The 26,018-nt window shown below is 35.8% G+C and overlaps 1 protein-coding gene across 5 annotated transcripts in view; it reads right to left on the reverse strand.

The window, feature by feature from the left end:
* The window catches only part of MTDH (metadherin), a 63,989-nt gene that overhangs the window by 25,135 nt on the left and 12,836 nt on the right, over positions 1-26,018 (reverse strand). For 3 of the 5 annotated variants that reach the window (XM_024756542.1, XM_024756541.1, XM_024756540.1), the window contains exons 2-8: positions 24,843-24,944; positions 11,974-12,058; positions 11,077-11,253; positions 9,612-9,677; positions 8,008-8,244; positions 5,382-5,471; positions 3,109-3,207 (exon numbers count right to left, since the gene is read on the reverse strand). In XM_024756542.1, the coding sequence (XP_024612310.1) occupies positions 3,109-3,207; positions 5,382-5,471; positions 8,008-8,244; positions 9,612-9,677; positions 11,077-11,253; positions 11,974-12,058; positions 24,843-24,944 (856 nt within the window). The remainder of the gene's footprint in view (positions 1-3,108; positions 3,208-5,381; positions 5,472-8,007; positions 8,245-9,611; positions 9,678-11,076; positions 11,254-11,973; positions 12,059-24,842; positions 24,945-26,018) is intronic. The other 2 variants (XM_024756543.1, XM_024756544.1) reach the window with 2 other exon arrangements.

Consider the following 26,018-nt stretch of genomic DNA (forward strand, 5'->3'; position numbering starts at 1 on the left):
CCCCCCCCCCCTCCCACCGCCCCTCACCCCTGCCCTGTGGGATTTTAGTTCCCCAACCAGGGATCTAACTGGGGCCCTCGGCAGTGAAAGTGCAGAGTCCTAACCAGGGAATTCCCCAAATAAAACTACTTTAAAACAACAGATCAATCAACTAAGCCTAAAAATTGTCACCAGGGGACAATGCATAATTCTCAAGGTTCATGGGCCTAATGAACCTTAGTTTATTAGCACCAAGTATACATATACTTGGTGCTAATAATCTTAGTTTCCTTGAAACTATGTAGTACAGTTTCATTCATAGCATAGTTCCCTCCATTTATAATTTCTCATTTCTTAAAATTCTCCCATTAGTTTGCCAAAGTCTTTCCAAAGAGCTTTATATTAGCTGTCTTTTCAAAATGGTAAGGAATTTGTCTCTCTATTGAATTTGCTTGTGAAATAATGTTTCAGGTTTAAGCATCCCGTAGCTATTTTCCTTTTTATCTCAGGAAGAAAATGGTTGTCAGCTGTTTCTGGTCAGAACTTAATTCAGCATTAACTTTAATAAAATAAAACAAATATGTTAGAAAGAATTTCTCTAGTGTTTAAACAGACAATTTACAAATTAACCCCACTGAGTAGACTAATTATGCTCCTAGAAGAATATCATCAATAGCATCTCGGCACTTACTGAATATTTACCATGTATCAGGCAGTGTTCTAAGGACTTTATAAGTATTATGTCACTTAATACTCTCAACAAGTCTGTGAGGGAAGAAATATTATATTTACAGATGATGAAACTGAAGCACAGAAAAACAATGAAGCTAAGATTCGAACCCAGGTAGTCTGTCCTCAAAGCCCATGCTCTCAACCCATTCACTATGCTGCCGTTAACTCTTCCACTCTGGTGTGCTAACAAAAACAAAATTCTATTCAACATCTGACTTTTTACAGGGGTTATGACGATATTGTTCCTTTATGATCAAGATAATTGAATGATTAACATCTGTCTTTAAAAAACATTACCTTCTGTACTTTAGCATCTTTAACTTTATTCAAAAATTTTTTTTGGTCTCAATGCGCGGCATTCGGGATCTTAGTTCCCCAACCAGCGATCAAACCTGTGCCACCTGTGCCCCCTCCAGTGGGAGCGCAGAGTCTTACCACCGGACTGCCAGGGAAGTTCCAGCATCTTAACTTTATATTCAAGTGCTTGGGTAAATTCAATGCCTTTCTGCTAGATAATGATGTTTATGCCTCAAACCAGAGGGTCAATATATTAATCGTATCACATTGTTAAATGTAAAGATAGTATATATATACTTTGTGGATTAGTAATCTCAAATACTTCATGCATTCTATAAATTTAGAAGGAATAACTAAATTCACTGAGTACCAAAATTAGCGACATTAAAGAAGATAACACAAAAAATAAAATTCACAGAGAAAATGAGGTTAAAGAGTAACTTTGGACTGAAAAGACTGCCAATACAGCATAACAAACAAAAAAGGCGGTCTGATACTTATTACTTAAGTACAGAGTCCCATGGATATGTTTATTTCAGTCTCTTATTTATCAGCCAATTGTGTTTTTCATTATCACAAGAATAAAAAGATAAAAGTAGAGCTATTCTTTCCAAGCAGGGAAGCCTAGAGCCCTGTTTGCTCCATTTTCCTCAGCTTCAACCCACAGCTGCCCAAGACAACTCAGTGCTATTTTCTTACAATCACTCCTCAATTCTATTTTGCACATAGCAGATCATTCTTCCCGAAGTACAGACTGTTTCCTCCCCCATCCCCCACAAAACAGTGCTTTCACATCCTTGTAATACTTTGTATTTATCTGATACTTTATAATTTTCAAAGAGCTTTCATGTTCACTCCCTCATTAAAACCTCACAACACTCTATGGAAGTAGATATGAAAGATTATTTGCTCTGTTTCACAGGTCAATTAATCTAGATTCCAAGGTAAGTGACAAAGTCCAAGACATATGAGGTACTATGTTTTAAAGTCAGGACTAGAACTAGGATCTACCTTCTAAACTAGTACTCTGACCCTTGGCTCCCTAATATTTAGCCAGCAATTCAAGGCTTTTCACAATATGGTCCTTCCTAATATACCTTTCCAACCTCACCTCCCTCAACTGTGCTTCAACGAATCTAACAGAGACTAGTCTAAGACTAATCTTTGGATTGTGTTGCAAGCATACCTTCATGATTACAATCATCATCGAGGATGTACCATGCAGTGGTTAACAACATGAACTCTGGGGGCCAGACTACCAAAGTCTGATACTAGCTCTTCCCACTTAACTGTGTGGCTGGGGAAAATTAGATAACTTTTCTTTACCTCAGTTCCTTCAACTGGAAAGTGTGGGAAAAAAATAATACCTACCTCACAGAATTGTACTAAACAAGCTAATAATATGCATAAGACTTAAACCATCTAGATCAGTGCCTGGCACAGTCAGGTGTTTGCTTTTATTATCGTCAGTACTATTGAACACCTGTGTATAAAACACTGCACTAGGTACTGAGGATAAGGAAAGTCCTGTTTCCAGAGGGTTTTAAATTCTAACATTTAAGGTTGTGGGGGAAAAAAAAAAATCTTTTTTTTTTTAAAATGAAGATGGTATGAACTTTCTGAACATAAAAACCATATTCTTCTTTTTCCCTTCCTCTTTTTTTGTGACTCTTGCCTTTAACTTTCCTATGCTTCTACTGGAAATTAGACTAAGAAAATGGTTTTCTACCAATATAAAAACGTGCATACCTCATGAATTCAAAGCCATTCCTGTATATTCTATTTACTCTATTATATTAAAACTAGGAAAAGAAATAGAACATTCATTTAAAACAATTTAAAAACTAGACAAACTACAGAGCAATTATAAGAAAACTTCATGTTTAAATATTGCCTCAATCATGAAAAGTGAATTTAGTTTTAATTCTACACGTATTCAATAGTCAGTTTACAAGTAGTACACATTTGGTATTAAACTATATTACTATGACCTAAAAGGTGAAAAATTAGGATTAAAATTAAAACATAAAGCATGAATTAGGGTGCTAGAAAGAAAATTCTGAAAACAAAAACAAACTGATAATTTTTAAAAGGACATACTTAACCCAGACCATTCATCATCGATATATGGTTGATTACGGCTAACATCCCACTGATAATCAGAAGTGGTAGACTGAGAAACTGGCTCAGCAGTAGACCCTTAAATGAAAACGAATGCAATAAAATTAAAAATGGAATTTTCTAATGATGTTTCATAACAATAGTTCTATACTTTGCACACGAAGACTTAATTATTTTTTATTTCTCCTAAAAGGAAAACTGCAGACATCAGAAAAAGAGTTAAGATAAAGAAAAGCAGAATTGAGGGTAATTTTAGATTAAGCACGATAATCACTGGATTGAATTCACTGATCAGAAATAAATGTTTTCCCTAGTACCAATCCATTAGATTTTGTCTTTTATAATATATACTTCAAACCAGGTATCTACAAATTTCAAGACGTCAAAGAAAAATTGTTTTATTTTTCTTCTTCATGAAAAATAATAAAGCATAAAAGAAATACTGGAAATTTCAGAGTATGCCTATATCCTTAGAAACCTGAAGGACACAACTAGAAAATGTCTGAGCTTGCTAGAACCTTCTGCCTAAGAAAAAATAAAAGAAATAGATGACTATCTAGAGAGGTGAGGCAGAAAGAAGCCAAAGAGAATAAGACAGTTGTACTGGTGGTTTAGAGACCAAGGTAAGTTCAAGTGCACTTAAAAGCAAGAGAATATTATCTTCTAAATTTTTTCTGTTTTTACTTTTTTAGGAGGTGGGGAATAGGTGGGGTGAGTGGGGTCACACAGTCCTTTAGCAATATGATGAAAGCTGTGGTTGGACTACTGTCCAGGACTTACACAAAGTTTTGCATATAAATTAAAGGATGCCAGGTCAAAAATCCTTGGCTCTATAGCCATAAATTCGTTTTAGAATAGAAATGTAAAGCAGTGGTTTTCCATCAGGGATTTATATACCCCAGACCTTCTGAATCAGAATTTGCACATGTTTTGGAATCCTTCTTAGGTGACTGTGATATTCACTTTGCATTCAGAGCCGCTGATAAAGAAAGGGTTAAGAAGAATACCTGTTAGTATAAAAGACACTTCCCTTCACAAAAGTCCTTACTCACTTATAAATTTTCACTTGGTTATAGATGATCTTACTAGCCTTCCACTAATATGCTTGAAATATACTCAAAACAGTTATATATTTTAAATATAAATTTTGAGAAATGGAGTAACCCTATAAAATTCATATATAAATAGCACATTAGCTGCTTAGAAAGACTACAGTAACACTGTTGCTATTTCTTTAGCAGCTTTCTCTGAATATATGAATAAAATAGCATCTGTGTTGTACAAAGTCACCAAATGAAGGAAGAAATTAACTTGTACCTCTGGAACTAAAATGTAGCCTATGAGACCAAGGGTTGGCAAACTACAACTCATAGGCCAGATCTAACCATCCCTTTTTTGTATGGCCCATGAACCAAGAACAGTTTTTATATTTTTAAATGGTTGAAAAAAAAATAAAAAGAACAATATTTCAGAACCAGACACACTCATTTGGTTTATGTATTGCCTCTAGCTGCTTTACTGCTACAATGGCAGAATTAAGTAGTTGCAACAGAAGACGGTATGGCCCACAAAGCCTAAAATATTTGCTATTGGGCCCTTTACAGAAGAAGTTTGCTGACCTCTATTCTAGACTAGGTGACTCCAGACACTGTGGAACTACAAGATTAGTACTGGGTCCATGAATTCCAACGTGAACTAAACATTACAAAACTAAATGTGTCCCATGTTTTTGTAGTATTTGTTAAGTATATATAGCATCTATATTATTAATAAAAGGCATATCCATGTAAGTAATGCTGAATTATAGTAGTTTAGTAGTAATAATGCATTTTCTAACTCAACAGATACTCAGAGGGTCCACATAACCCGAAAGCTATAAACTCATGATGAATAAGGGCAGATAGAAATAAAATGCCAAACTGCAAGTAGAATTATGGTAGGGGTAAACTAGTAACAGAAGAGTGTCATGACCTTGAAGGGAAGGCCTTCTATTTGCATTCGTTTGTGTGCCAACACACTTTCAGTTAAGTTAGGCCACAAAATCTTCCGATCTCCACCACAAAAAGGAACTAAGCCACCTGCAGGTAAGAATTTAGGTCTTTCTTTATTAAGGCCTCTGCTACTTTATACTATATATCTATAATTTATGTGGATAGCAGTACTTGACTCTGATTATTTTTTTTCAAATAGCAAGTGCTAAAATTAAACAGAAATTTTTTTTGTTAACTAAATGAAAGACTGTTTTCACATACCAGAAACAGCAGAGTTAAGTGTGAGAGATGCAAAAGAAGCAGAATTCTGTTCAGAGGTATTCATTCCCCTATCCACACTAGACCAAGCAGCTGTTAAAATAAAGAACGTCACTTGGAACCTTCAATTTGCAATGAAACTTGAAAGATACGTACAGATTTATAACTATGATAATAATATTTAAAGATACCCTTAGAAATCAGAACCACCTAATATGGCAATAGCTACCATTTATTGAATGTCTATTATGTACTGGGCTCTTTACACCAACTACTTCTAATCCTTAGGGCAGCCCTGCTAGGCAAAGTTTCAGAGCAGTTAAGTGACCTGCTGACAGAAAACACCCGAGCCATGACTGGAACTTAAACCTACTTTCCAAGCCCATGTTCTTTCTCTGCTATAGCAAGCTACCCGATCATCTACCACAATTAAGCTACTAGTTTGGATCAGGCACTGTAACTTGGTACTTCACACTCATTATAGCCAATCCTTACAACTACTTGAATATGGGATTCACATAGGTTAAATAACTAGCGTAATATCCATAAAAGCTTGTATGTGGAAAAATAGGGATTCATACCAAATAGGTCTGTCTGAACTAGGAACAAGCTCATTCCACTACACCATGATATCTTCTCAACATTTTAAAGCAATTGCCTACTTACGTATGAGTATTTTAAGGAACATATATACATCCATGAGACAAGTCACATCTGTCTCTTCTCAGCAACTCACTGCAAACCTCATTTAATATAGTTCCCTTTCAATTTCAATAAAGGCCCTAATCCATCTAAGCAGGAACTCTAATCTGCTGCTTAAGTTTGTCTACAGCAACATTAAGCAAGTACTACCAACTAATTTATGTACTAATTATGAAAATGCTACACAGGTTTTATAAGTAAATTGCAAATATCTCAAAAGGTCATGGTTCTTAAGATTACTTGATAAAATTTGACCATTTCTTTTATTAAGTGTGAAAGGATGCTTTCTTAGCATAGAAATTTATGCTTTTATTACTGCTGAAAACGAGGCTAGGAATTTAGGGACTGTCTCTTCTGCCAAAAAAATTTTGATATTTCTACACAATTTTTGGATATTGCAGGGGAAGAGAGGAGGACAAGCTGAAGAACAATATTAGCAAATGATATAGAGTCTGCTTCTTAGGGATGTTAGTCAACATGAGTTTTTCTAAGCTTACAAGTGATGGGAAAAGCAAGTGACATGCAAAGAAACAGTTCTTTCTACTTAAACACTAAAAACTCTGTAATGTCTATTGCTCCCCCAAACTAAAATAAACCAAGGAAAACATATCTGCAACAAGCACAACAGAAAAGATTATATGTTTAATGCACAAGGAATTACAACTTAAAGCACAAAAAACAGAGGCCATTACACAAATGGGCAAAGAACATGAACAGACAATTTACAAAAGAAACAGAAATGATCAACAAAGTTGTGAAAAACACTCAACCTCATTAGTGATTTTAAAAAGTTAACCAAAACAATTTATGTATTTTTTCCTTATCAAATTAGAAAAGATTAAAAAAATAAGAATACTCAACCTTGGTAAGCATATGATAAATGGCACTCATACTGATGCTGACAGGATAAATTAGAATTCTCCTAGAAAATACTTTGACAACATGTCGTAGAGTAAACATTCATATTTCCTTTAATCCAATAATATCACTTCCAAGAATCTATCCTAAAGAAATAACCCCCAAACAAATATATTCAATGCAACGTCATTTACATTTCTTTAAAAAAAGAAGTTATTTCTCCGATAATACGGGAATAGTGAAATAGTTTATGCTATGTTTACACAATGTATCACATGGTCATTAAATAAAATACAGAAAGTAAAGAAAATATTTGAGGCACAATATTAAGTGAGGGAGGAGGAACACAAAAATGCATGTATGATTTGGATTGTGTAAAAAAACCAAAATGAAACCCACAGAATTGTACACAGGAAAGAAAAAAAAAAAAAAAGGACCATAAGGAAATATATGGTTGTCACTGGGTAATGTATAACAGTGGGTTTTTCCTTCTCTTTTTGCAGTTTTCCACATTAAATATGGATTTCTTTTCTATAACACATGCACACACAAACACACCTGAAATTAAGTTGCTTTTAACTCGATGGCTCTCAACAGAAATAAGCTTCTCACTACTAGTCTTTATCTTTAGAATCCAGGGGAAAAATTAATTACAAACAGGCATTTTGTAGACTGTAAAATAGTATATAAATTGATGCTATAAACTGTATCTCCATTTACTATTTTTATTTAAACTCAATAGTGGAACTGTTGAAATCAGTCAAAAAGTCTGCTTACACATTACTCTTATTACATCACTAAAAACACACAATTATATCAGTTAGCTAAACTGATAATCAAATGTGATAAAAGCAAGTGAAATAATTAAAGAGTAAATAATAAATGCTATTATTCACTTATTTAGTTCCCATTTTGCTCCATGTGAAGGATGTGAGATGAGTTAATCTATATTCTCTCTGTATAGCGTGACTAATTTTTCTACTAATGGATCTGATTTTCATTCTTAGAAAATTTTACATGTACCAGATAGGCATTTTAAACAAACTTAAAATTTTCTAACACTTCTTACCAATGCCAGAAAATATTGATCGGTCACTCCAACTCCTTCCCCAGTCTTTTCCATTTGCATTAGCATCTCCACTGTCTTGACCCCAAGCAGATGGTTCAGTTTTCCTCTTGCCTGCAGAAGGAGGTGAAACAGAGTTCCACTTCTCCTCACCTGCATTGATCTGTGAGGAGAGTTTTACAGACTTTTCATTCCAGCCTCCTCCATTTACAGTGAGGTTTTCATTCAATCCTGAAGAAACTTAAAGAAAAGAAAATAAAGATTAAAAATGGATACACGACTCCCTGTTAAAACTGGGATATTTTCAAGTTTCTATAATTGCTTGATTTATATTTATCCTCTATATAGCTCAAGCTTTAAAGATAAAATGAAGAATTTAAAAAGTGACATGACCACCACGGATGACTGCTAATTTAAAAACTACGAGTATGTTTGAACTTAATATATATACTAATTATGTTTTCAAAAGCAGACTGACTTGCTCAAAAGTAGTAAAACAGAGCAAAGAAGAAAACACATATTATGGTATACTCAGAATACTCACCCACTAAGAACATAAAGACTTCTCCTTAGTTACATGCTCTTTCCTTAAATATTTATATATATATATATATATATATATATATAAGTGGCTAGGCCCATGAAAAAAAAAAAAAAAGCCTTGAAACAAATGAAAAATTTCTTAAAAGTAGACACTGGAGCCTCAGCCCAAACCAATCAAAATCAGAATCTCTAGGGATAGAGTCCAGGCATCATTATGTTTGTGTGTATACATTTATATGCAGGTATATGTACACATGTGTATGTATTATCTGTGTTGTGTATATATATACACACACAAATACACATAGGTGTGTGTATGTAAGTACATGTTTCTTTTATATACGTGTGTGGTTTTCTAAGCTTCCTAGATGGCTGTAATGTGTAGCCAGGATTGAGAACCATGAGAATGAAGGAAGCTGACAGTGTTAAGAACAAGCCTGAAACGAGAAGGTGCTTCTTCATTTGTGAATTTACGTTTTACTACACTTTAGATTTTAGGAAAGGTATATCATTCTCTACTTAATTCAATCTTTATCATAAACTAGTAAATAAAATATATTTTCTATTTGTGAAGTACTGCATAACTCTATACTATAGTCCATTTATTATGAAATATTTGATACTGTTCAGGAAGCAGTTTAGAAGATTATAGGTATTAAGGCTTCTCATCTAATTTCAGGGGTAAAGTCTTTTATCCCATATATGCCTATATCAAACCCAAGTCCTGAAAAAAAAAATCTTTTTCTCTATTAGCTTAAACAATGCAAGCAAGAATCAAAATTGCATATAAACGATTAACTATTAATTGCATAACTATTAAAGAATGTTTTTACATATAGGGGAGAGGGAGAAACAACTAGAATATACCAAAGACTGTTAGAAGTGGGAGTGATTTTTCTGTTTATTTTCTAAAATCTCTGAACTGTGATTATGCTACTTTAGTAATTAAAATCATTTCTAAGCCTTTTTTTTTCTTTCTGTGTCATTCACGTGAGGAAAGAGACATACATATAAGTTTCTATCTTGATGGGCCTTCAATTTAAGTTACATGTAATTTCTCTCACCCTGAAGTGTAGAATCTCCTTTTCCAGACTTAAAGTTGCTAACTTGAACATTTAGATGAGAATCACCTGGTTGAAATAGAAATAAAATTTATTTAATACTAAATAGGCCACTATGCACATTAAGTTAGGAGTAACATACAAATTAATTTTTACTAATTATTTATCATAAATTGCTCCTTTAAGTACTAAAGTCTTACACTAGAAAAGAGTCACTTTTTACTCACAGCATATTTCACATGTTCTTAAGGAACTGAGCTCTCTAGTTATCATATTCTTAGTCAACTAAAATGCCAAAAAAGGACCTGGAAAATTGCCCAAGTATATATAGAGTCTCCTGTTCTATAATGGTTATCAAGATTCTTTAAAGTAGGAATTGGAGAACTGGGCTCTGTAATTGGATTCAACTTTGCCACCTCTCAGCAATACCAGCTAGGTGCCTTTTCAACAATCCTGGAAGCAAACACATCAACTTAGAAGAATTTTGCCAATATTTGGAGCAGGACTTAGGAAATATGGCAAGCGGTAAGACTACATGTTATAACAAAGATACTATTTCTCTGACACTGAAAAGCATAATGATCACAATGTATCAAAAACCCAGCATGACATAGGATTGTGCTAGCAAGGAAGGCATGCACAAGACAGTGAAAAGGAGTCACCAACAGAAACACTACAGCATGGCTAACATGTGACAGTGAAAATGGATAAGCAGAAGTCACTGCTGTACCACAGCAATAAATTCCACCAAATCATCAAGCAAAAAAGTAAAAGACACCAAGGCTAAGACAGAGGTTTGGAGACAAGTGGGAGGTGCTGGCAATTAATGAAAAGGTGAAGTAAGAAAAGTCAATGCCTGAAGCAAGATGAACAGCATCACTCTGTAGACTGATGTCTCCAGGGTAAAAGTGATGGCAATGTAAGAACTATCAAGAAGCCATCAGTATTGGATAGTTTGAACATGTGAAATACTTGGGAAGAACATTAGCTCAATAATGTTTGCAGTTCCAGTCTAGCTTTATCAAACACCTACAGCATTCTCAAAAAGTTGGGGTGCTAAGAAATCCAGATAGAACCTGCATTATCCAGAACATGCTTGTTTCATCTTGGAATGAAAAGAGTGGTGACAAGTCATTTCATTTAATGAATGTCCACTATAAGAAATGGAGATGTTAGGGAGTTGGGGCAAAGCAATACACGTGAGAAAAAAGCAGCAATCATTCTCTCTTGTGACAAGGCAGAAAGGCAATTTTAATTTAACAGGCCATTCATTAGGCAGTATGTAACAAGTAACACTGCTGGTATCAGGTAAACCAACACGTGGTCCACAGTACTCTCACGAAGAAGGGTATATCAGCACAATGATGTAAGCAGTTTAAAATAGCCAGATTTTGACGTAATGATATTTTGTACATCTGATTAAAAGGAGTTGGATTTGATGTATCACTCTTATGTTCCACTAATATACCTTTATTCTTCTTGGAACCAACAGGAAATGATGCAGTTGTAACTTGCTCGGTGGTAACTGTGATGGTATTTTCTATCCCAGGGATAGTTGAATCCAATGAACCAGAATCAGACTGCACCTTATCACGTTTACGCTGCTGTCGTTTCTCTCTGTGACTAATTTTAGTTTCCCAGGCTCCTGACATAGCCCCAGAAAAAAAAACGTTATTCAGTAAGGGGAAGACAAAAAAGTTGTAGTTTTGGGGGGAAAACATGGTGGGGCATCTGAAGTATCATGATAAATTTAGATATTAAACTAAAAACCAAGAGTGCTGATTATACTAATTTATCCTATGAATTTATTCTAATCTCGCTGTTCTAGGCAGCTAACTGCCATTATTTATTCTGGTAATTTTTATCAGATCTGTCATCTATGGTTTAGAAAAAGTTGATGTAAGTTATCTTGCATATTTTTTATCTTGCTGGATAGTACTAGTAGGGGAGTGTTATATATACTCACTAATAAATGGGTTTATTAGGTGAGGACAATAAATGGCTTACTTAAGAATTTCGTACCCAGCCTTCTAGGGATGGTATATTTAAGAACAATGGGAAAAAAACCAAACCACGTTTCTAGGAAACAAAGACAAAACGAACGGCTTTTAAATTGCTCAAGATATTGGGCTAGACCTTAAATTTCAAGGCAGTTCCCTTCAAGGAAAGCATTATTAGATACTTAAATAATTTAGGGGAAAAACGTGTCTCCTAACAATGTCACAGATGTGTACATTAAAATCTATAGTTATTAAAAAGAAGAGCCAGATAAAAGATTAAGCGAAACAAATGCAGCTTTTATATAATGCACCTTGGTAAAAAAGGATTAAAAATTTTTCTACAGTCCTTTCACTTGCTCAAGTACCTTCATCAACTTCCTTTCCATCATGGCGTGAACTGTTTTGCACTGCTTTAGCATCTGACTTTGATTTCTTCTTATTTTTCTTTGACTGAAAGTAAAATAGAATGTTACTTAATATTTCATTATGTTTTTGAAAAGGTAGGAGTCAGTAAAATACATAATGAAATGTATGATGCTGACAACCAAAAAAATTTAATGTTTGATTAAAAAACTTAACATATTAAATGGCAATAATAGTATGAGGTTACCATTTATTCAGTGGTTACTATATAAGTACGTTACATTCAATTCTTTATTCCTTAAAAAAAGCTCACTAGAAAGGTATTATTCCCATTTTAGAGATTAGGAAACAAAGACTTAGAGATGTTAAATATTAAATAGGCTGTCTGGGTTGCATTAAGTTAATAAAGTAGGAAATAGGTCTATCTGGCTCCAAAGTCTGTGCCCTTAGACATCATGCTATCCTAACTTACATCATAAATAAGGTACTATAACATGATGTTTTCAGAGCAATAAAACGAAAACCTATTGCTAGTGGTAAGAAGAAAAATGATGTACTGATTATTGGTTTCTTGATTTCGTAAAGCAGATTGTTGGCATACTCTTCGTATAACAAATTAATGAGTCAACTGTACAAAACAGGTAATATTTTGTCAGTTTCCAAGCAGTGTGAAAATACCTAAGATTTGTATATGGTAGATGTGTAGTAATTCATTAAAGAAAAAACACCTACACATATACAAGATATGGACATTTTTGGAATGGCTTTCCAATTCCCTTTGCTTTCTCCTCTCAAAAGGTTACTAAAAACTTCATGAAGCCATGATTTCTATATTTAGATACGTGTTTCCAGAAGAGAACTAATATTTAGAAACACAGATTTTATTTATACTTCGTATTCACTCATTTAACTACTTACCGAGATTGGCTATGTATGTATTATTGTGCACTATCTTAAAGTTAAGTTTACAACTAAAAAGAAATAGGGTAAGCAGTAACTGACAGTTTGAGTAAGCAATAAATGATAGCTAATTGCTTCTTATCAAGAAACTACTTGCAAATATTCTCAAGTGGCATGGGAATACATAAAAACTATTAAAATGTTTTCTTATGTTCCCCATAGTTGATATGCATCTGTTTCTTTGCATGTTCTCATTATCATTAACATGTATCATGTTTAAGGTACTGGTTTATTACCTCTACCAAACCAGGCTCATATCCACTTAAAAAAATTGAGATATCTTTTTCAGTGTATTTCAGCGGTTTTCAGTATCTTCGAAGTTGCACAACTATCACTGGTATCTAATTCCAGAACATTTTCATCATCCCTAAAAAGAAACCTGGGACCCATTAGCAGTCACTCCCTACTACCTTTTTCCCCACTGGCACCCACCACTAATCTACTTTCTGTATCTCATATCCACTCTTAAGTAAAGATGTAACACACTGAGCATCTATCAGTTACAATCTAGAGCAAGGGTCAGCAACCTTTTTCTTTCTTTCTTTCTTTCTTTTGGGCCATGTGGCTTGTGGGAATCTCAGTTCCCCAACCAGGGACTGAACCCACATCCTTGGCAGTGAAAGCGCAGAGTCCTAACTACTGAACCGCCAGGGAATTCCCAGCAAACTTTTTCTATAAAGGATAAAACAGTAAATATTTTAGGCTTTGCAGGCCGTATGGTTCTATATGTAGCAACCAAATAATTCTGCTGCTGTAACATGAAAGTAGTCATATACCATATATAATTAAATGGGTGTGACTGTGTTCCAGTAAAACTGCATTTCTAAAAATAGAAATCTGGCTGACTTTGGGGGTCAGAGTTTGCCAACCCCTGGTCTAGAGTAGTACTGTCCAACAGAAATATAACACAAGCCACGTATGTAATTAAAATTTTTCTAGCAGATATTAAAAAGTTAAAATATGTAACATTAATTTTTATATTACATCCAACGCATCCAAAATACTATCATTTCAAAATGTAATCAATATTAAAAACTATTAATAAGACAGTACGAAAAAGAATGCTAAATAGCCACGTGTGGCAAACAGCTACTATATTGGACAGTCACACCTATAGAAACTAACTGAAGTAAGTACCCCCGCCTTACAGATAAGGAAACCTGAGGCCATAAAGAGATTATATAACTTGCCTAAGATATAGTGTTAAGTGTTGAAACCAAGACTAAAATCCAGTTCTGACTCCAGAGCCTTGCCTCACAAATACTTTCCTTTCTGACTCTCTACATATAATGCCAAATATAAATTCAATCATGTATTAGCTATGAGATTTAGGGTTGAATCACTCTAAACCCTTTTCCCCAACTGTCATATGGGACAAAAACTCCTACTAACTTCACATAAGGTTCTTTTAAGGATTAAATAAGATGTGAAAGCAGACTGCTGACTACAAAGCCACATGCATAAATCAGCTTTTTTTTTTAAAAGAGGGAAGCTATGGAAAAAGGACAGGAATTACATTCACACTGAAATATACTGTGATTTGTCATTAAAATAAAATCTGCAGAAAAGTAAGGGAAATTATCTTGATTTAGGCTTCCATCTTGTTTGATTTTATACTATTACCTTTAAAAGTAACCTCACTTTAAAAGTAACCTCTCACTCAGATGAGACTTAGTAACATAATATACTATTAAAAGCTTTAACGTGGGCTTCCCTGGTGGCGCAGTGGTTGAGAGTCCGCCTGCCGATGCAGGGGATGTGGGTTCGTGCCCCAGTCCGGGAAGATCCCACATGCCGCAGAGCGGCTGGGCCCGTGAGTCATGGCCGCTTAGCCTGCGCGTCCGGAGCCTGTGCTCCGCAACGGGAGAGGCCACAACAGTGAGAGGCCTGTGTTCCGCAAAAAAAAAAAAAAGCTATATAAAGTAAATATGTATACACACTACTAATTGACCCAGCCATCCTACTGAGGTGAATGTCTTACTTCTGATCAGCTCCTTTACAGCTAACAGTTGAAAGAAAACTGAGAACGTAAGTTCTGCCTTCCTGTTACCTATAGTCCTTCCCCCCATTGTTGTCAGGCTTCACTATGGAGCTGGGTGGATTATTAAACTAGCCTCTCTTGAATGGTCTTCATACAATCAAGATTTATTAAATATCTACTATGTGTCAGACATTGTTTTAGGAGCTCAGTATACAGAACTAAATAAAACTTTCTACTTATGGAAAGTGTACTATACTAATCTAATAGGAGAAACAGACATGTAAATGAGACATTAGGAGAAATTCTTATCTTCAAGGGCTTCCCTCCCATTGCTCATCTCCCAACATATCTATACCAGTCCAATTAATTTACATTCCCATTTAAAAACTCCCTACCATTTTCTACCATCTATAAAGTCTAATAACTTCCTCATATGATACAGGTCTTCCACAAATTAATCTCAACTGTATATTCTTTTATTCACATATACAATCATTTGGTTCCAACACGACTGTCATCTCTAAATATTCTTGTCTTTGCCCAAACGTTACTGACCATGAATTTTCTCTCAAAATAAAGTACGGTAGCCTGGGTGCTTAGGGTGACTTTCCTTGTACCCTTTACCATGTACCCCCTCTCCCTCCCTCTACTGATGTCCAATGCCTAAAATGATGTGCATTATTTTTTCTTAACCCAGCTAAAGTTCCACCCCATTTGCTTTATCTCTGTCATCTTCCTCTCCCCAATTAATTAATACCTTTTAACATCCTAAATAAGGATGCCAATGACTATATATAAAACATGAGTAAAGCTTAATATTTTGATAAAAAAATAGTATAAACAGAAAGCCTAATATTTTCTTCCTTCGTCCCAATGGATCTTCTTATGTATTCCAATTTGGAGAGTACAGTCTTTAAAGCACATGCTAAAGTAGTTCTAAGACTATGAGTAATTTGCTCTCAAATTCACAGAACTTAAATATAAAAAAAAAAAAGGAACTGGTTATCAAAGAAAACACAAAAATAACTTCCATAATCAAGCTCATCTTTTAAACTTAACATAAATGAACACTCAGTAATATTAGACAATACCCAAATAAGTGCTATCATTTATTAGAGTGGCAAAAGGTATACCTTGACAGCAAAAGCAGATCTATTCAAATGGCTAACTGCTCTCTTAACAGATACTGCTATTTTAAAGAACTGCAAAGTATAAAGAAAGGCAGAACAGTGCCCAATTAATGCTGAAAAGATTAACTTAGGGAGTATAATCTAATATTTGCATTGCAACAAAACTATCAGAAGAGGAATACTATACAAATTTTTAGTTAAATGATACTTTATTTTGCAATTAGCCATTTACACACAAGGTAAGTTGCCAGGTTCTGAATGTAATCCTTATTCAATTTATTAATTCTCTAATCTGGAAAGTACTAGTCCTTAAAATTTGGGGGAACTGATCTCTCTAATACTTACAGCTCTGTAATCATCTAAAGTCTCTGCTGGTAATGTCAGGAGTGATAAAGTAAACAGAGCATGAAAAAGAGGAATGCTGAGTATTTTCTAAAGGTTAGAAATGGATACTAGAGTGCTCTGGTCTGCTGACTAGTGGCTTATGTATAAGGTTTTTCATTAACTCACGGCAAAATCTTTTTTCCGAGATTTTTGTTCTTCTTCCATTGTGTCAAAATTCCTTTCTTTTTTTGCAATGGTGACAGTGGTTTTAAAAATGTACTTGTATAATATCGCTTATATGTGGAATCTAGAAAAATGGTACAGATGAACTTATTGGTAAAGCAGAGCCACAGATGTAGAGAACAAACTTACAGTTACCAAGGGGGGTGGGGGTGGGACAAACTGGGAGACTGGGATTCACATATACACACTACTATTGTATAAAATAGATAACTAATGAGAATCTACTGTTTAGCACAGGGAACCCTACTCAGTGATCTGTGGTGACCTAAATGGGAAGAAAATCTAAAAAAGAATGGATGCGTACATGTATACGTACACATACACATATACATATACATGTACGTATAACTGATTCACTTTGTTGTACAGCAGAAACTAACACAACATTGTAAAGCAACCATACTCCAATAAAAATTAATTTTAAAAACATCAGCAAAAAAAAAATCAACAAATTAAAAAAAAATGTACTTGATGGGATTTCCCTGGCAGTCCAGTGGTTAAGACTCTGCGCTTCCACTGCAGGGGGTGTGGGTTCGATCCCTGGTCAGGGATCCCACATGCCAGGAGGTGCAGCCAAGAAAATAAACAAAAATAAAAGTGTACTTGACAAAATTAAAAGTTGTCAGTGAAATTTATTTTTAAAAGTTTTAGCAATTGCCACTTGAAAAAGTCTGAAAACCATTGCTTTAGGATCAACTTCATCCACTTCCTGCCTAAATGTGGCAAGTCCCTAATTTTATACTGCTGCACATTTTGGCACTATTTATTTTTCTCACTTGTCTCTCACTTTTCTCATCTGTCTCATACAGATGAGTTGGGCATGGTTAAATGGCAAAGGATGAACGGTCCAAGAGGCATACGAATTCCATTTCTCTACTCTGTCTGAACTAGCAGTTTACTTAATCTTAGTACCTTGGTGACACAATATCAGGATGAGATTAATTATGAAAAGTATTACAAACCTTTTAAAAAGTAGACAGGCTTGCAACTGATTTCCCCCATTTTGGGGAGGAGGTATGATTTGAACTAGACTCAGCATCTCTCCACTCACTACTACTCTGATACATTTTTTTTGAATGGAAGTAAGGAGTAGAGATGCAGGTGCAAGGAAGTGCCCACAACGAGCACTTTACCTCTTTCTCCTCACCTTGGTTAGTTATTTTCTTTCACAGCGTTTACCACCACCTGACTTTAGAGACTATACTTGCTTGTTTTTAGTTGTTTTCCCCACTAAACTTCATGAGAATAGTGACTCTTTTATCAATCATTTTATCCTGTTTTATCAACCATTATATTCTTTGTGTTTAGATAGTATATCCTGCATATAGAAGGTATTCCGTTAATATTTCGTTAATTTTATCAACCATTTTATCCTGTTTTATCAACCATTATATTCCTTGTGTTTAGAATAGTATATCCTGCATATAGAAGGTATTCCATTAATATTTTGTTAGTCAATGAAAGAGCCTAAAATTAGACTGCATTACATATAGCCCTGTCTTCCTAACTCTCACTGTCCCCCCAAATGAAATCTTTGAGCTATTACATTTGTATACTTGATTCATCATCCAAGCCATTAAATTATTTAAATATGTTTGGTGTGAGCTCATAAGTTATGGAACACTGCATAAACAGCATGGTTATCAACTCATAATCTTAAAAAATTTACAAGAAACCTTTCTTAACAACTTCTTTTATCTAGCCCTGAACTCTTTCCCAGATTTGATTCTCACATTTCCAATAGCCTAAACTAATTCCACTTGGAGATTCCACTTCCATTCTCACTTCAATCATAGCATTATAAAATACAAATTCACCATTTCACTTTTGATCCCCTCTTGCCACTATACAAGCAGGTATCATGGAAAAACGATGCGTTAAGGCAGAAGTCCTAGTTCTGGTCTCAGTTCCACTATTCATTAGGTGTTTAGACAGAAAAGTCTACGGGCAGAAATGAGGCTTCTCTGGTAAGATATTCCCACTTTTATTTAAAAAACCACTTGGTTTACCTTAAAGAAGTTCTTGAAAACTAATTCCTTGGGTGAAACCCAAGAAATCACAAAGCTATAGACTGCGGCACAAGGGAGCCTGGAAGGTCAAGAGTCCAAGACCTAGAGAATCAGATGATATTAAAGCACTCCAGATAATGAAACACTTTAATGAACCCAAAAGACTGTATCAGGAGTTTAAAACAGGGGTTCAGCAAAAAAAGGGACCAGATAGTAAATATTTTAGGCTTTGTAAACTATAAGGCCTCTCAACTTTGCTGTTGTATTGCAAAAGCAGCCACAGACAATAAACAAATGAATAAGTGTGTCTGTGTTCCAATAAAACTTTCAACAATAGGCAGAGAACCTGATCATGGCTTGCCAATCCCTGGTTTGAAACTACAGTTTCTAAGATGTATTATGGAACATAAAACAAATGTATGTAAGCTCCCTGAGCATGCAGGTTTTTCTCTATTTTGCTAACTGCTAGAGTTTATGCCTGTATAAAATCTATGCTGCCTCAGAATAATTTTGTCTTTGGTCTTCTAAACACTAATCACTCAAATTTCTTGGTCATAGGATACTCTTTTCTACTCTTAAAAGGTATTGAGGGGACTTCCCTGGCGGTCCAGCGGTTAAGAATCTGCCTTCCAATGCAGGGGACTCAGGTTCGATCCCTGGTCGGGGAACTAAGATCCCACATGCCGCGAAACAACTAAGCCTGTGCACCATAACTACTCAGCCTGCAAGCCACAACTACTGAGCCCATGTGCCACAACTACTGAGCCCATGTGCCACAACTACTGAAGCCTGCATGCCTAGAGCCTGTGCTCCGCAACAAGAGAAGCCACCACAATAAGAAGCCTGTGCGCCACAACTAGAGAAAACCTGCAGGAAAAGACCCAACGCAGCCAAAAATAATAAAATAAATAAACTAAATTTAAAAAAAAAAGGAAAAGAAAGAAAACCAAAATGTCTGGAGCTTAGAGAAGGTAAGCGGTAAGAAAAGAGACTTGAGCCACAGTGCCAATGGATTATGTTCAAGATTGTCGAGTAATAACAACGGGAAATCATGAAGGATTTTAGGTAGAGGAAGGAAAAAATATTACATCAAAACTTGTCAAGTGGTAGTTTCTTAAAAATTGTTGCAATGTGGAATCTGAAATTACATCAATGAGCTTTCTATACTTTACTACATTAAAATCCATTGTTCTACCTTGCACCTTAAATGAATCTTTTATACTTGTCTACTTTTGTAACATGTAAGCATTGAGCATTTGGAAAATACTGATTCACTGAGTTACATACATCTTCCAAAAGGTTAAAAAACATTCTGGGGGGCTTCCCTGATGGCGCAGTAGTTAAGAATCTGCCTGCCAATGCAGGAGACACGGGTTCGAGCCCTGGTCCGGGAAGATCCCACATGCCGTGGAGCAACTAAGCCCGTGCACCACAACTACTGAGCCTGCGCTCTAGAGCCCACGAGCCACAACTACTGAGCCTGCCGCATCACAACTACTGAAGCCTGCACGCCTAGAGTGTGTGCTCCGCAACAAAAGAAGCCACCTCAATGAGAAGCCTGCGCACCACAACGAAGAGTAGCCCCTGCTCGCCACAACTAGAGAAAGCCCGCGCGCAGCAAGGAAGATCCGACGCAGCCAATACATACATACATACATATATACATAAATAAATAAAATTTATAAAAAAACCCAAAAAACATTCTGGGGACTTCCCTGGTGGTCTCCCAGTGGTTAAGACTGTGCGCTCCCAATGCAGGGGGCCTGGGTTTGATCCCTGGTCAGGGAACTAGATCCCACATGCATGCCCCAACTAAGATTTCTCATGCCACAACTAAGGAGCCGGCGAGCTGCCACTAAGGAGCCCTTGAGCTGCAACTAAGAAGCCCGCCTGCTGCAACTAAGACCTGGTGCAACCAAATAGATAAAAACAAACAAACAAAAAACCCCAATCCATTATATACAATATTAAAAAAAACCCCAACACATTTGTTAACATCACTGCTGATCTCATCAGAAATTCATTAAGTTCTGGGATGTTGTCAAGCTCATGGTGGTAGACACAAATTTTCCAAATTTATAATTTTCACTTGGCAACAAATCATTTTATCATTTGCAACAGTACTATCAGTTGTTTTCCTTGAACTGTCTTGATTATTTTTGAGAAAATGTCTACAAATACCCAACTCTAAATAACCATGGTCTATCAGTTGTTCTCTCAAGTAAAAATGGAGTAACAAGAAATAAGTGGCTATTCCAGCTTGCAACTCAACTGCACAGGTGTTTTTCCTCAAGGCAACCACTGTTTTTCAGTATAGAGCATACTTTATGCATACTTCCCATTTCATCATACAGAATAATTAAACGGCATGTATTCAGAAGTCAAGATTTAATAAAATGAATAATGATCATTTTTTCAGATTCATCAAGGATACTCTTAAGTGGAATTAGCTTTTTTATTTTTTTTCCTTTTTTTTTTCCAAGTAAGTGGATTGCAGTAAAGAATTCAACTACAAGTAGCCTGGTGTCACTGCCTTTATTTGTACTAAGGCGGCAGTAGTTTTACTCACTACTGCTTTTGCACCATCAATGCAAATATTAACACAGTGGAAAAGACAAACAATGTCTTAATTACTCTGAAAACAGTTTTGTCTTCTGGGACCCAACAAAAAGGTCCCTGGAATGCCTTCACAGGGGTCCACGGACCATACTTTGAGAACTGCTACCTCAAAGAAATTGAGAGAGCATTACTTACTAGCTATGTGATCCTGGGCAATTCATTAAACTCTTTTCAATGAGCTGTATAAAAAAAATGATACTACCCTCCTCCCTGTGCATTAGGATTAAGAGATGTGAGAACATTTTGTACTCTGTGTAGCATCACGAAAATGTAAGAACTTGTTAATTTTTATAATGAATGAATATTTCAGTAGGACACCACTGACTTTGTCTGCAACAACCTGATGGTGACCAAATTTTATACATTTTTGCTTTTGCTATTTTTCTTACTAACCATCTTTACACTTCTATCTTAATTCAGACCTTTACAATCACAGATGCAATGCTGATTTGTTAATCACAAATGTTGCTGCCAGCTGAGCATATCTAAGTTTTTATCATACCCCACCCCACCCTGACCAGTCAAACCTGCCTAGGGCTTTCCCTTGAGTCTGAATATGTTGTTTTGTTTCAGCTGAACAATGACTGTGTTCATTTGTTTCTCTCCCCTGCCAAAATTGGCCTCCCCACTTCTACTACTCACTGAAATACCATCCCCATCCTCAAGAGTCCAATTAAGTCAATCTTTTCTGGCTACCCAAATAGGATAATCTTACTTCTCTGAATACCTGGCAGTCAAGGCCGTATGTTACCTGGTATCTTATCTTATGCTTGCCTTTCCTTAACTAGACTGTAATCTCTCTGAGGGTAAGTACATCTTACATTTCTCCTTATTCTCTTCATCATCAAATAGCACAATGCATTCAGCCTGGCTAATGATCCAATGTATACTCTACTAGACACTAGCATTAACCTTCATATCCAAATGGACCTGGTAGCTTAACTTGCTTTACAGAGCCAATATCTATAGCTCTTGTCATATACGGTTTTTAGACAGTTTTATCTATAAGGCTTACTCAAGTGACAGGACAAGGTATTCAATATCACTGCATATGGGCTTCCCTGGTGGCACAGTGGTTGAGAGTCCGCCTGCCGATGCAGGGGACACGGGTTCGTGCCCCGGTCCGGGAAGATCCCACATGCCACGGAGCGGCTGGGCCCGTGAGCCATGGCCGCTGAGCCTGCGCATCCGGAGCCTGTGCTCTGCAATGGGAGAGGCCACAGCGCTGAGAGGCCTGCGTGCCACAGAAAAAAAAAAAAAAAATCACTGCATAGAGTGCAACTGCTTTACGGGCAAACTGTATTTCTTAAAGTGCCTAACGTGGCTCTGAGAGGAAAACAAATACATAATAATATATATTTAGGTGCATAAGTAGACGTAAGATGTTTATTTACGAAAAAAGACAGTAAGAAGTCTTAAAAAAAAAAACATATTTAAAACACACAAAAGCATACAGCACAATAGCATAAAAAGTTAACTGAAATGAGAGTCACCTGGACTGAACCAAGTTAAAAAGCATAAATTCAAGATGTAGGATTGCGAAAAGAAACATTAAGCATGAGTGGTAGCATTTATTATTATGCAAAAAGTCAAATCAAATAGGCGACAAACCAAAGGTAGAAGCCTTGCACTAAAAAAGCAATGGCAACTGAAAGGAGGTGGTTCTGTCAAGTGATTAAACAGCACATGGGCTTTGGCATCAGAATGAGCTGGGTTCAACTCCCAGTTCAGAAACTACGTATGAACTTAGAGAAATCACACAATCCCTCTATGCTTCAGAGCCCTTATCTGTAAATGGGACTAATGCTATTTGCCTGGAAGAGTTTTTGAAAGGATCAGAAATAATACAGAGCAGTAAAAAAGCACAGACTTTGGAGTCAGGTTAGGAGTCAGGTTTGGAGTCAGGTTAGTCTAGGTTAGAACTGACTGTACTTTTAAAAGCTTAGGTAACTTAAGCCTCACGTTTCTTATTTGTAAGATATGATACCACCTCCTCAGCATTCTTGCAAGGATAATTAAAGTAACATGTATAAATATTCTATAAAGTCTTAAAAGTACACCCACTAAGTGCTCAATAAGTTGTCCCTACTATAAGTAAATGTATTTACTTATAGTTAAATAAGTAATTATGTACGAAGTAAATATGTACGATATATACACAGACCTCACCTTGCACAGTGCCTGCCATGTTTTAGATACTTAACAAATGTCAACCATTATAATTACTTTCTAGCATAAGAGATTTCAGAATGATTTAAAACTTTAAACTATGGTTTTACATCCTGATACATACAATCTATATATAATTAATCAATCAGAGATGAATGGTAGTTGATTAATTATTCCAACTACATATTTTTCAGGATAATTCAGGGAGTGGAAGCAGGAGTTAAGTATAAAATGCTCACTAGTAGAGAGAAAGCCCAGGAACAAGGAAACACTAGATGGGAGAAGTATACATCTACTTTAAGCATATAAACTATTCACAGTGTAAATTCACAATCCCTAAATTGTATGCTTATTTGTTAATAAAAGTAATTTACTATTTATTTTTCTGCCAAAGGCAAAGTCAGACATATATTTAATTCTTTCCCACAACCATCCTTCATTTTAAGCCATCCTACCTGCAGCTGTCTTGGCCCTAGACCAATTTCACCGGGTTACAGGGCAGAATTGATCTTACCAGTTCTTCAGTGGTATTTTGAAATTATGAGCATTAAGAAACTGTACCAACCACTTCACACCACTACTCTACAGGGCTGGAGTTGTGGCACCTTGGTTCCTAGAAACCACTTACCTACCTGTGGTTGTTTTTTTGTTCATTTTCCCTGAAAAGGCGCTATGCAAGCAAGGGTTAAAAAAAAAGAGTGGGGGGAGGTTGCAATTTTTAATGTACCAAAAAGAATTAAATAAAAAGTCTCTCGCCCACAGCAGGAGGTACCACTGTTAACAGAGTCTTGTACATTTTGCCTACTTACAAACTAAATTAAGTCAAATAAAAATGGGATGGTTCTAACACTGGCAACTGGAAAATGAATAAAACCCCAGGAATGTACCATTAACGGGGTATAATAGATTGCCTTATTTGAAAACTTAAGAGTGCACATCCAAACCTTTTAATAATGACCTGAGTACAGAATATTTTCCTTTGTTAAACAAATTCAAATTGTATCTAATAAGTAGATGATTATGTCGCTGTCACAATAGAAATCTACATTAACACTTAATACCATAGAACAATTTTGCCAAGCTTTCCATGCCAAAAGTGCACTATTAACAAAGGTATCACAATTTTGTTTTCCATTAAGAGGTATGTTACATATCTGGAACCTTACTCATATAAAAGATGTTCAAGTCATGAATAAATTGTTCCTGGCAAAATGAAAACTTAATAATGTCACAGCAATGTTTAAAATACTCGGTGATACATCCCTCCTTAAAAAACAAACAAACAAAACCAACTTACTTAAACCTCCACCACCCATCCATCGCTGTGATAAATTCAGATTTTTAGTTTTCCTTAAATGGGGGTGTACATGTAACATTTTATATGTCACTCTCTTTATTAAGAGCCTTGCATATAATTTCACATGCTCCCAACTGACCTTTTCATTTTTCTTGTGTGTCTCTAACGGCTGCTTAGCTGCTGCACTCCGAGGAGTTCGGACGACCTCTTCCTCAGCCACTTCGATGGTCCGTCCGTTTGGCTGCACAGCAACAATAATGGATTCTGTTATCAAACTGCTTGGCAGAGCAAATCAAAGATTTGTACTCAGGACACAGAATATACAACAATCAAATTCTACCCCCGACCCAAATTAAAACGTTTTTTGTACAGCTGTGTTATCTAAGACTATTGTCCCTAGGAACTACATCTTGTAATATAATAAAGAATGAACTTATAAGCAAAACTGCACCACAAATTTATTTTCTGATTTCACCCAGGCATCAGTACCTCCAACAAAAAATAGTGGAATGGAAGCAGGAAAAAGAACTAAATTGTCTTTGCACTCTGACCACCAATTGGCTGTGTAATCTCAGAGTATTTCACTCGTTATCGTTGAGTTTTTTTCTACATCTATAAAAGTGATAGGTCTGATCTATTCAAAAGTCCACAAACTCTTTTTGTTAAAGGGCCAGACAGAAAATATTTTAGGCTTTGTGAGCTATGGAGTCTCTGTCGCAACTACAAAACTCTGCTACTGTAGCACAAAAGCAGCCATAGATGATACATAAAGGAATGAGTACCTCTGTGTTACAAAAAACTTTACAAACACAGGTGGAGGACCAGATTTGGTCCATGGACCACAGTTTGTTGTTCTCTGTATTAGATAATCGCTAATGTCCCCTGTAATCTTACAATCTAATAGCTCTACTATTCTAGGATTAAGAAGCTTTACTAACCCACTGCCACATAAAAAGGCTACCTCAGTTTTCCTAACAACCCCAAAACAAAATGACAGCACTTAGAGGTGTTCATGAGTAGAATTAAGTCTCTGAACACCAATTCTGGCTTTTAATCAGAATCACCAGTTGGGGTTTTTTTTTTTTTTTAAAATGAAGCATTTCTGAGCCCCATCACCAGAAATATACTTAGATTCAGAACTTTGAAGAAAAGGGCCCAGGTATCTCCCAGGTATCTGTATTTCTAACCTCTTCTTTCTGGATCTTACTACTACTTTTCACTTGCCCATTCTTCTCATATTCAACACAGTAAGTTAGTAAATCAATATACTAGTTTAAATTGCTTTATTTCTACTTCTTGCAGAACAGATTTCCAC

The sequence above is a fragment of the Neophocaena asiaeorientalis genome, unplaced genomic scaffold (assembly GCF_003031525.2).
Source record: "Neophocaena asiaeorientalis asiaeorientalis breed wild unplaced genomic scaffold, Neophocaena_asiaeorientalis_V1.1 scaffold29, whole genome shotgun sequence".
NCBI lineage: Eukaryota > Metazoa > Chordata > Mammalia > Artiodactyla > Phocoenidae > Neophocaena > Neophocaena asiaeorientalis.